We start from the raw sequence: 13,182 nt of genomic DNA on the forward strand, positions 1-13,182 counted from the left end.
TTGAAAGGGTTGTATTCAGTTTTAGGGTGGGTTGTATTTAATGATTGCCAAAACAAATTAACACATTTATTTAACAAAATCATGAAAGCAACAAAGAAAACCTTTGACCATGATTACTTCATGATAGAAAACATCTCAGTTCCAAATTTTGTCATAACTGCAGACCAGTTCCACGGAATCTGAAACTACACCTCGATGAGTCCAATGAAGGATATTATGGAGGATGAGCCTTGCAAATATTCCTCTATACTTTATCATAAACATTAATTATGTGGTAAGAATCTTATCACGTAATTTTTGATGATATGGAAACACGTGAATGGAAAAAGACAAATTATTGGTTCGCCCACCTGGGTTTTACTTATTTTGTTTTCTTAAAATTTTATGTACGGTTTATTTAGATTGCTAGCGAATTTAGATAAGTGTTGATTTTAAACTGATTTGGTTGTTTTACAGTAATGCTTGGGTTGACTCAGCTTCGTTGACTTGATTTTTTTTTCCAAGCAATAAAGAGACTGGTGCTAACGAATTTCGAACTTAGGTTACTGGCATCATCATCTAATGACTTTACCAATGTACTGTAATACAGGGAGGAAAGTACAACTGTGGGGTAAGCATCTCTCCATCGAATGTATGAAGAGTCACGGAATTAGTATTGTATTTCTATATCGAGGAGTTGTACAACAAGCACGTCGTACAAAGGAACCTCTCCAAAAAAAAATAGATCTGGCCTCGCACGAAGTACACTTCTGGCATTAATCTACAATTTGAAATTTAAATGTTACTACTGTCGTGGTTTAGTACGGAGCATGATGGTTCAACTGATACCGGTTTGGGTTCAATTGATAGCGGTTTGGGTTCCATACATATATGAACACAACTTCTCTACTCAATTCTTACTTGGTTTTTTTACTATTAGATGTAACTCTAAGAATATCTGATATTGATTGTGTCCATCTTTGTCTATGTACTGAACAACTGTTGTTGAAAGTTTTACAAGGGTGGTTCAAATAATTTTTTTGGTTTATCAGATGAAGATGACGACGTGGGTACACAAAGCGTTTTAAATAAGAACTTTGACATGTCTATAAAAATTATCTTAGAAAAATGGACATGCATGCTCTTTGTGTGGGGAAATGCACTAGATTGAAGAGACATTAACCATATCATCCAAGAAAAAAAACAATCAATAAAAGATGTTGTCGTGAGGAAAAAGTGCAAATCTCTCTGTTGCTTGAACCTCTCATACTTGAGGGATTCATATAAATTAAAGAGATGATGCACTATCAAGATAATTTTCTATCCACGTGTGAGAGTACCATAATGCTTCGAATGCATTTACTAATCTTGGTTGTAGTCATGATAAAAGATCTCTAAAAGGAAATGGTCCAAAGTACTTTTCAATACAAGGGAACTTCAACGCATGAGAGGAGCATTAGTACTCGGAGAAGGAAGGGAACCATTCTTTCCCCCAACTTTATATATACAAAACTAATCATGTCTTTAGTATACGAGAAAAACAAAATCCCCAGCTGGACCAAGATGTTTTTGGGACAATTCAGAATACTCTCTGACAACATATCCTGTTATGTGCTAAGTATTCTTCCGCACGTGATATCTAAGTAATGGCAGTCCCATGGATAAGAATGTGAAATTCATTGGTGGTCCTAGGCATATGTTCAATATTTATCAATATTTAATAAAAATTACACGTTTTAACCATCAACCATATATCTTCTTGGATGCAAAACCGAACAAAAAATGAGCTTAATTGTCCCAATCTGATAAACCATGTTTGCAAGTTGAAGAGAGATGACTGAATACTCAGTTGATATAATAAATCAAGAAATAAGTTTGGTAAATCCGTAGCATATATATTCCGACTGAATTTCGGAAACGTGGTTTGCCTCATATGCTATTCTGTTATTCTTGAATGGTCTAGAAATATTAGTACATTGGAATAGGTTGAGAAACCTATCTGTAAAAAAATTTGTTCAAAAAATATGACCCATCTCTAATTCAGATTGTATGGAAATAAATGTTACATGGTAAATAGAAGTAGATATCTAAAGAAACACGCTGATAAAACAACCCAAGACGAAGGTATACCCAATCTGTCACCAATGCAGTGAAGGAAGTGGGTGATCATCTGCAAGGGATACAACGCAAACAATATAGATGTCATTATGTTAAACCTAATGTGCCTAGGATGTTTAATTTCCACATCAACGTTGAGATTTGTGGAGGTGTAAGGATTGTTAAATACATACGTCAGTACATATCTTTTCGTTTTGTACATAGTAAACAGGCATTAAGACACCTTTTCAAGTTTGTAAATAAGGATTTTTATAAAGTAATAAAAATTAAGTAATATAGATAAAAACAAGTCAAAATTAAGATCTCAAAAATATTCATCGACATCACGTGTTCAAACATACTTGAAATTATGGGAGGATCCAAACTATCTAAAAAAGAAAGATTATTGCAACACTGAAAACTGAGAACGAATATAATACCAACTCACATCTCCGTTATCACTTACGTAGCCAAGAGATGAATATATATATTTAATTATGGATTCAAACAATAACAAACCTACACGAAATACATCAACGTAGAATTTCATAAACATTTCTAATAACCAGGATTCTTAATCAATGGAATCCAGCTAAAAGTTGGTGCACATATCACATAGTTCTGAAATAAAGTCTTGATGAAGTTACTAAGGTTTTGATCGCAGATTTGGAGAAGACAAAAATTGAAGATGAGATATTAACAAGGAAAAAACATAAAAGGGCGATAAGCATAGAAAGAATCCGTGCATATGTCAATGACATTCTCCGATAGAAACCTAATACACTAGGGTTTACTTTTGCATTTTGACATGCCATAAAAGAAATAACATATTTTATTGACTTGGAAAACGTGAAGAAAATTTAGGAAAATATATACATTTTATTTCCATCTCTTTTAAATTTTAGACATTTAACTGGATGGTTTAGAATTAAAGAACAGAATATGCAACACTTCAAGAATTACTAGGAAAAAAAATGAGAGAAAATATAGAAAATGAAGAATATGAACTTGACAGGAAAGAGGTGAGAGTTGAGTTAGTGAAGCACAAAAAAAAGCAACAAAGTTAGAGAAGGCCAAGAAAAGAGCAATCAAGCTAAATGAGTCCTAAATATCGGCATATGAACTGGATTTGGAGAACCTATAAAACTTGCTTAGCCATGTAATGTAAAAACAAAAGGCATGCAAGTGTCACTGAAGTGCAATGGAAAAGTTATTGGGTGATGATTGTAGTACAATGGTAAAGTTGTTGGGTGATGATACCAGCGACCCACATTCGAAACTCTCTCGCGTTGGGGTAAGGGGTAAAAAAGGAAAACAAAAATTAAAGAAAACATATCAATAAAAAAAGTGTCATACAAGAGGCATATACTCTTTCTGAAATCTATTTGTGAACTGGAGAAAAAAAGGCAATACAAGATGTACGTATCCTTTGTGTAATATTTTTGCGAACTGGAATAGTTTTTGCATGATCTAGAGCAACAAACAACATTGATAATTGGGGAAGATTTAAACCTTTTGAGTCATTAAAATATAAAAATAATTGTCTAAACACATGTACTCGGAAAAAAAATTGGTGGATGATTATGAAAAAGACAAAAAAAAACAAAAGTATTGAGCTAGAAAAATTTGAAAAATATTTAAAAAAAATGAAAAAAGGTTAGAATTGATGGTATTGAATATTTTCATTATTAGATGTTGTATGATATTGATTAGGTTAAGCATGAAAATAAATGTCACTGCATCATTGGCCTTTTATTGTCACATGATAGTAAGATGCCTGAGTCTTATTTGAAGAATGAAAAGTTCATTGAATATGAGAAAGACAACTTCAATAAAACATTGAAGGAAATCAACAAGGATATGATCGTATTTTTGTGTAGATTAGGTTATAGAAGCGGGTGTGTGAACTACAAGCATTCATCGGTCTTTTCCCAGGAGATGGAAATACATAACACCAATCTACGAAAATCTAGATGAATTAAAATCCAAACTGAAAGAAGATTGAAATCCATTTTGGATGTCTATTCAAAACATCCAAAATGGAAATACATAACCAACGTAGAAAAAACATGGACTCGAGAAAGAATATAACTACTAAACAACCGTTTTATGTAAGGACAATGGAATTACCAAAGAGTTCTATACATCTGCCATTTCTCAACGCATTAAAGAAGATTGAAATCCTAATTTTTTGTCATTTATATTCTTGATAAGGTATGCTATAACTCAAGTTTATATTGTTCACATTATTATATGGTTCACTAGGTTTTTGTTGCGTCAAAAGACCTTCACAGCTTGACCACTTCAATAGCTTTTGCATTACCCACCTCATTATTTACCTTATTATTGTTTTAGTAATTTGAATTCTTATTCAGATCAGACTATTTTTCTCTTTGGTATAAATTTTCTTGATTGCTTTCATAAGATATAGACCTACCGCTGTTAAATTTTACAAACTTTTTTATTTAGAATAATTTATTAAAGTAAATATTGCAGTTGTTGATTTGTTCAATTCACTAAAGAATTTACTTTGTTAAACGATTCCATATATTCCGACCGTGTTGGCATGTTTTACATAGTTGGATAAAATGCCCAGTACCATCCTCATAAGTCACCTTATACTTTCACCGTCATTAACTTTTGAAAGGTGATGTTCACATTTAATCAATGGTCTTGGTCATATCCATAATTTAATAGAACAAACGAATAAAAAAAATAGGAAGAAATAAATTTAGGTAATAATCAATAGTGATACCTAGATAATATAAACCATATTATATCAGTAGGGGTACCTGGATAATAAAAAACATCTTAGTCTTAGAGCATTTTAATGGAACATACCAAGTAAAAAAATCCTATGTTAAATACCGAGTCTGCATGACGTATGACACTAATCAAAGGTTGATCCGGGGTCGTAGGCCCCGGTGATACCTAGTGGGTAGATAAAAATACAATCGGTAGTTTAATGTGGTTTGTTTCATTTGTTTTTCTACGAAACCCATAATCGGTAGTTAATTATATAATCGGGTGTATTTGTGTATTTAATAGGTAGATTATATCATAATCGGTAGTGTCGGTGTATATAATCATTAGTTAACTTTATAATCGGAAGTTTAGTCGTATATAGTTGGTTTTAGGCAACTTTTTCATATTGTTTGGTTTTAGTTTTTGGTGGGAGAGAGAGAAGAGGGAGAGAAAGAAGAAGAAGTGAAAAACATAATGTTGAAGCTTCACTACCGTATGGAGAAGACGATTTGTGGTATATGTTGAATGATCCAAACTTTTGTGGAGAGGAAACCCTAGGCGACACTTTCATGGAGCAAAAAGGTGACAAACATCATGAAAAATATCATGTTCAAGGTTCAATATTGATTAAAGAGACGATTAAATGTATTCAACATCATTAACGTCTCAGAATCGGTAGATAAGAAGTACTTTATCAACCGATTATACCTTTCTATTCAAATAGATATGCACAATCGGTAGAATCGTGATATGTATTATCTACCGATTGTACAATCAGTTGTCTCGTGATATTCATTATCTACCGATTGTTCTAGTGTCCCAAATTCAAAATTTTCAAAAAATAGTGGAATTTTGCATTTCTCTATTTTCGCAATCGGTAGACTCGTGATACGTATTATCTACCAATTGTACAATCGGTAGTCTCGTGATGTTCATTATCTACCGATTGTGCTAGTGCCCCAAATTTAAAGTTTTCAAAAATTATTGGAATTTTGCATTTCTCTATTTTCGCAATCCGCGGACTCGTGATATTTATTAACTTCCGATTATAAAGTTGCCCCAAATTTTGTTTTTGCCGAAATCATCAATTTTTCGAGTTTGGGAACTACTATAATCGGTAGTTAAATAAGGGAATTGAACCTCCGATTATTAAGATGCCACAAATTTTGTTTTTGCCAAAATCTCAATTTTTTCGAATTTGGGAACTATAATAATTTGGTAGTTTATGAAGTTATTTATGAACTTCACCTATCTACCGATTGCTAACGACCACAACATTGAGAATACTAGTAATCGGTAGATAATATCACTTTCTTAACTACCGATTATATAAGGGTATTTTGGTAATCTCCGCAAATTTGGACATCCTATAACCTTGTCTATTGATTGGGAATAAAAAAATCACCTCTAATTTTTTCAGGATAGCACCTAATGATGCCAGGAAAAAATAGTGGGTGACGCTGGAAAATGCTTAGTTTAAACAAAATTTTTAAAATTTCTTTCTTTGAGCATAAAAATAATGAAGTCAGATGTTGCCAGTGCTGAGTTGTACTGTGCACCAAGAGCACACGCCATGTGAAAATTATAGCAAGGATCAAGGATAGTTTAATTAGGACTTAATTAGGCGTATGTAGATAAAGTTAATACTGCTGAACCAGGTTTTATTTGTTCTCTATATTGCTGTTATATGCAGTACCATTAATTGTAATCCCTGCTTTTGGTTTTTGCAGGAATTATAAGGTATATAAATATATAAATTATGTAGTACGCAATTGCACTATACATTTTTTTTTAATCAGCAGTACTTATTGCATTCTTGGTAGTTTATCTGCCCTTTTGCTTGCTTAACTAGCATTTGTGAAGCGTCTGATACCAAAGGGTTGCAAGGCTTTCCAATGGCATGAAGCAGTGCATCCTGGGATTATACTCATGGGCCATGGCAAGAGATGATTGTGCTAAAAAGGTATCGTGGCCGTTTCAAATTGAACATGTACTGGGATATTAGCATGGAAGTTTCTAGTTCACTACTTTACAGTTATGACCTTTCTCTATTAGTCTTTCACTACCATGTATAGCTAGTTGGGGAGTGCAAAAACAAAAGAAACTGTACAAACTCTATATATTAATGTTGTTGGGACCATCAAAATTTATTAATTAAGCGAGATATTAATTAACCGATAAATTAATAATTAATATTTTATATATTAATTAATATTTATTAGCTTATAGATAAATTTCATATCAAATAATTAATACAAACAAAATACCATATCAATGCTTCAAAAAAGCAAAATACCAATCATATCTTTTCTATTTCTTATATAGATACAATATCAAATCATATTGTTATAAACACAATATCCAATCATATTTTTTATTACATATCTAAATACAAGTTTAGACAATCTGGATGAACATACAGACAGTGAAATCACTCAAGACTTGCAAAATTTGATCGAGAAGTTGGGCTACCACAATTAAATGAATGTCGAAGATGTCCTAAATTATCGAGAAGAAAATGAAGTTACACAGTTGTTGACCGATGAAGAAATAATCGAGAACATTATGGAAACTGATAAAGATGTGGAAGAAGATGATGAAAGTTCTACGATAGAGCCCCCTTCACGAAACGAGGCTATTAAAGCGGCAATCACATTGAATAGTTTCTTGCTGAACTATGAGAAAACAACACCAAAAATTCTTACAATGATAAGAAAAATTAGAGAAGAAATTCAAAGCGATATTGATTTTAGCAAAAAACAGAAGACCATCAAATCATTTTTCAAAAAATCTTCATAAATCATTAATGTATTGAATATATGTATATATATATATATAATGGATTATTAATTTATATTTCATATGGGGCCTATGTAGGTACTCAAAAAAGTATTATCTTATAATTTTAGCGAATTATTAATTTGGCATGTTGTCCCCGATTTTGGGGACCGGCCAAAAATATTATTTAAGAGAGTTTATTAAATAATCGAGTATTAATTAAAAGAGTTTCTACAGTAGCCACTCTCGCATCTTCCAAGCCTAGTTAGCAATTCGGGGTACGGGAAACGTTCGGAACGGGATACGTACGAGTATATACGGATTTGTAAAATTCAAATTCCGTCAAAACTCCGGTCAACGGTTCGTAATTCGGCAGTAATACGGAACGGCATACGTACGTGTATAATTCGTTTTAGAGATATGAATCCGGGGTACAAAATTCGGCATATATTAACCTGTTAAAAAACCATTTTTAATATAATCCCTCCTTAGATACAGTAATTTAATAGTTGACATAAACTATATATATGATATATGAATTACAATTAGCAAATAACATGTATGTTGGTGGTATTGGAATCAGATTGGTATATGTAAAATTTTAAAAGTCAAAAATATAATAAAAAATGATAATTTAGTGAGGATGTGGCAAAATATTATACGGGCCGTATGATTCGGTAATTCGTAAATACGCGTATAATTCGTTTTGAGTTGGAAATTCGCGAATCTAAGTCGGAGGTTCAGTTATACGGCTGATATGTACGGATTCGGGCAATACGGACGGATTCGCGAATTATACAAGTATAATTCGCTAACTTACTAACTAGGCTTCCAAGTTGGCTCATTTATCTACTATATCATGTCTGCTGAAAGAAGCATAAAAACACCCTAAATTGATGCCTTCTTCAGTATTTTCTTTTTTTCAATAAGAGTTCGTGATAAGTCCCTCTACTTTTTGAATGTGTGACAGTGCAGATATATGCAAAGCTATTTGATAAATTTTCAGTAACCTATTATCCTATGCTTCTGCCGGGCGACCTCCTTTTGAGTTTTGTTCTGTTAGTACATGCGATCCGAAAAGAGAAGTGAAACATTTCCCATATATGATGGATGGACAGCGTATGGCTTGCTTAATTGGATACACAAGCATATGGTCAGGTATTTTTACTTTCTCTGTCCAGTCTGCTGTTTGAAGAAGGTTCATTATGTTGCAGCTCTTTAGTTTTTCTGTCGTTCACCGGCTTCCTTTTCTTGCCATTTTCAACACAAGTCACATTACTTAGACTGAGTAACTTGTGCTTATACGGCTGGCTAAAGCCCGAGTCTACAGACCAGACTACAGGTGCCTCATTCTTGCATGCCAAGGATATGGTTTATTCTTTATTTGGGGATGAAGTCATTTTTGGATATCATGTATGCCATACTTCTCCCCAGTTACACTCTGGTAGTTGCTAGGTCTAAGAGGACACATACAACATGGATGATGAAAAATAAAAGAATGAGCATCTCGCATGTCGGACCATAAAACAAGTCTCTTTGCTTAATCTTGCACGTGTTTGTTCAAGTATGTGATGTATTATCTTTTGTGTTCATGGAAGATTGTTCCCGCTGTTTACAATGTGCCTTTTACGTCAACCTGTAGTTTTGAATCTTCTGTAAGCGGCATGACTTCTCACCCACATCTGACTTTTATAAGAGGAAGAGCGAATCCGCTGTAAGTTCTTTTTTTTTTTTCCTTGTGTGCACAGCCCAAAATTGGTCTTGAGAAAGCCTCTTCCAGAAATTAAAAGATGGTATAGTTCCTTAATTTTGACAACACGTTCATAACTTTATAAATGTTTGTTTTATGAGATTATAAATAAATATTGATAATAAATTCAGCATTTATACAAAATGGGTTGGTTCTAAATGGAATATGTCAAAACACTCTAAAACCTATTTCACTATAATAGCTGTGAATACAAGAAGATCACATGAGTATCAATGTATCATAAAATACATAAAGATTAAATACTGAGATACAAAAACGCACAGAAGTATCTACTTCTGAATATCATATTTGCCAACATCAATACTTACAGTTTCCATAACCTGAAAGAATCAGAACGAGAAAACAAGATTAGAAGCTGTGTTAGCGGAGAGGAAAATTCACTTCAATCAGACATTTTGTTAGTTTGAAATACATACTTGGATCAACGGTAGTTACGGCCCCTGTATGTTTAAAGTCACAATCATAAGTATTCTGTCCCATAGCTTGGTAATACATGTTCATGGCATAAGCTGCATGTGCCCGAACAGTGTCAGGGAAAAAGCATGGACCGCTTTCTTGGATCGGCCGACAATCAACACCCAAACCACAGACATAATCAATGTTCTTTTGTAAGTCATCTTGTTCAGCACTTGACTTAGGGACACACCAATTTTTAGACTTAACAGGAACTGGATTTATTGGTGATGCAACTGGAGTTGGGTTTGCAGCTGGTACTGATGTTCTTGCCTGCAACAAACAGAATGAAAAGAGTTTTCTCAACATCTTAAGGGCTGTGCAGTGCTAATATCTTTATAACTGTTTATAGTTAAGACTTACCGTAGGTCGTAGTATCCCAATCTCATAGACAGGAGTCAGATCAGGTTGAAACAATCCGAAGTTTCTCTCGGACACTGGTCCGGGTTTCCTGTTTTCGTTGAAAAGTGCAAACATATAGGCCTCAAATGTCCGGTTGGGCATAAGAGGTGTACCAATACCAGAGGTTACATGTCGTAAGAGATTTCCGTTATACTGAGCTGCACTTCTAGCATCAACACCGACCTGAGATGGATCTCCAGCAGATGGCCAGCCAGTCTCAGCAATAACAATATCGACATCAGTGAAACCAACAAGTTTCATTGCGGAAAAAGTTGCATCTAGTTGGGCATCTAGCATATTATTGTACATGAGCTGTGTATTCTCATCTAAAACACCAGAATTGGGTCTAAATAATGCGTAATCAAGTGTTTCAGCTGAGCATCCAAAAAATGGATACGGGTTTATCATAAAAGGGGATTCCGTAGCTCTTAAAAAGTTAAGCAACGGCTTAAGTACAGCATCGTCATAGCCTTTTCGAAACTTCCCCGTTGAAGGGGGACTTGAAGAGGAGAGAATTCCTAATGAATGCGGGGTAGAGACTTTTATCCTTCTATCGAGGGATGCACCAGCGAGAGCGGTATGAAGGTTCTGCATCGAGGGGACAAGATTTCCAATGAGTTGTTTGTTAGCTGCCGATAAAACCTCGTTACCGACTAATATTCGGATTATGTTGGTGTCAGGATAGTAAGGGAGAATATTAGCTTTAACCCATTTTTGTGCAAAAGGTAAATTTGCTAGATCTGGTATTAGTTTGTTAGGAACTGTAATTGTGATTGCAATTCCAGTATGAGCAAATGCTTGTAAGATGAAGGGGTTAGCATCAAAGAGACGGACACGATTAATAATGGTGTTCTCGAGGAGAAAACGTGCAACTTGTGATGGTGGAGGAAGATTGTCTGCAACTGTACCATAGTTAACACCAATGGTTCCTTGGACCCCTGCATTAAACATGCCATAATATTATTAGTACACTTTAAAACGTAGAACAGTAGAACCGTTGAAGTACTAAAGAAAAAAATGGAGACAAATGTGTCAATGTATAGGATTAAAAGTACTGCGGCAGAAATATATTTCTTGAGGAACCTATCTTGAAACTCAATGCTCACAAGTTGAAAGCCTGAACTGCAGTTATACCAGAGAACTGTTTGTGGACGACTTATAGCAACCGTAAGAAGAGTAAAAGGCTGTTTCTTGGGTCAATGTTTCAAGTAAACTGATAATCAAATCAAGGTGTAATGATTCTAGAAAAAACGAAGTATGTGTACATACCTCTGAGAAGGGTAACTGCGACAAGTAGTACTAGGAGAAAGGCAGTAACGACACTGTTAGGCTTCTCCATGACTGAGGTGAGGAGGCTGATGATGAATTGTGATCAGTAACCATGGGTAAAGAAGTAGTAATTGAAATCAGGGTTGATGCTTTTCTTTAGATGTAGGAGTTCTTGATGCTATGGTTTTAAGTGTAGTGGAAGAAACTTCAATATACCCCGAATTGTGCCTTTTGATTAACATTACTTTTAACTTTACCCATGCTTTTTTTCTCTTTCATTTGCTTTACCGAGTCATGAATATTTACAAACGTGATTTTCTTATAAAACTAGGATAGAATCTACCTTGTGTTTGATATTGAGCTTTTGTTTGAATTTTTGGTTATATCATCGTGTACCACAGTACTTGCGTTGAAGAACCACCAATTTTTTTTTCATTTTTATGTTTTTGAAGCATAAGAGCAACTGCAGTGGACGACCAAACATAAAAATATAGTCTAGCAACGTGACACAGTGGGACGGATTAAAGAGGAAAAACTGGACCAAAACCAAATCCCAGACTATATTTAGTCTGGGACCAAGACCAAAACCAAACATAGTCGAGCGAACGTATAATGTACGTTTGCCATTAGGCGTAGTTATAAAGTGCGCTTCACATGAAACGGATGTATAATCCTCGTTCCATGATGAGGCGTGTATATAAACTACGCTTCAATAGAGCGGTTGTGTACGTGCGATTAGGCGTTGTTGAAATGTACGCCTCATGCCAGGCGTGGACTATAGGTACGCCCCAATCAGTCGTGGACTATAAGTACGCCCCAATTACGCCCCAATCAGGCGTTCATAAAGTCACCGTCCCACATCCGGCGTGCATAAACTTCACGCCCGATGATAAACTCTCCGTGTATCGTGTAAATATGAGTGTATGGGTGGCCCACCATTATACGCCGGTGAAGAACAATCCTGACTCATTCACCAACCTGTTAACAGATAAGCATCAACAAGTTTATCTCCAAAAGGGTTAGCTAGACTAATCTTTACTCTTAAGTTTTTAAACTGATGGAAACACTTGTCCTCATACGTGTCTTTCATTGTATCGCTAGTTGGGAATTCTGATGGGCTATAAAATAGCGAAGTTCGCATGATGTAAAGTGTGAAATAATAAGAAATGAAGAAGTCGAACAGTCCCATTTTCTCCACTTTGTCTTCCTTTCTTTCATTCAGCCAAGCTGTGTGTGGTGAGCGGAGATATAACGTACGCCGGGTTCCAGGCGTTTATATGATCATTCGCCCCATCCGGCGTGGGTAATACCTCCGTCTCTTATCCCGGCGTAAATTATACGTAAGTCCCACATTAGACGCATCTTTAATCAACGCCCCGCAACCCGCGTAAATTATACGTACGTCTCAAACTATACGTAGGCCTCAATAGGACGAAGAGTATACAACCGCTCCACAACAAACGAAGACTATACAACCGTTCCACTAAATATACTACCGTAGCCGTGACACTACGGACTAAACTCAAATTTTATCGTTTTTTTTATCTTTGATCTTTGGTTTTGATCGCACCATTAAGAACCACTAAATGATAGCCCATACTTTCAAATTAATTTTATAAAATGATGTTTCTTGGAGCTTAAACTTAGTATCCGAATTCATTGATCTCGTTTGTCATATTGAGATTCGA

The 13,182-nt window shown here is 34.8% G+C and overlaps 1 protein-coding gene across 1 annotated transcript; it reads right to left on the reverse strand.

Moving 5' to 3' along the window:
- Positions 1-9,511: 9,511 nt before the first annotated feature.
- On the reverse strand, positions 9,512-11,578 carry LOC113299041 (glucan endo-1,3-beta-glucosidase-like). Its single transcript, XM_026547968.1, has 4 exons — positions 11,495-11,578; positions 10,187-11,163; positions 9,787-10,096; positions 9,512-9,690 (listed from the first exon to the last, which is right to left on the reverse strand). Exons 1-4 carry the CDS (start codon positions 11,562-11,564, stop codon positions 9,668-9,670), a joined length of 1,380 nt encoding a protein of 459 aa, XP_026403753.1. The 5' UTR covers positions 11,565-11,578; the 3' UTR covers positions 9,512-9,667.
- Between the last annotated feature and the right edge of the window lie 1,604 nt (positions 11,579-13,182).

Source organism: Papaver somniferum, chromosome 7, assembly GCF_003573695.1.
Source record: "Papaver somniferum cultivar HN1 chromosome 7, ASM357369v1, whole genome shotgun sequence".
In the NCBI taxonomy this organism is placed as follows: Eukaryota; Viridiplantae; Streptophyta; class Magnoliopsida; order Ranunculales; family Papaveraceae; genus Papaver; species Papaver somniferum.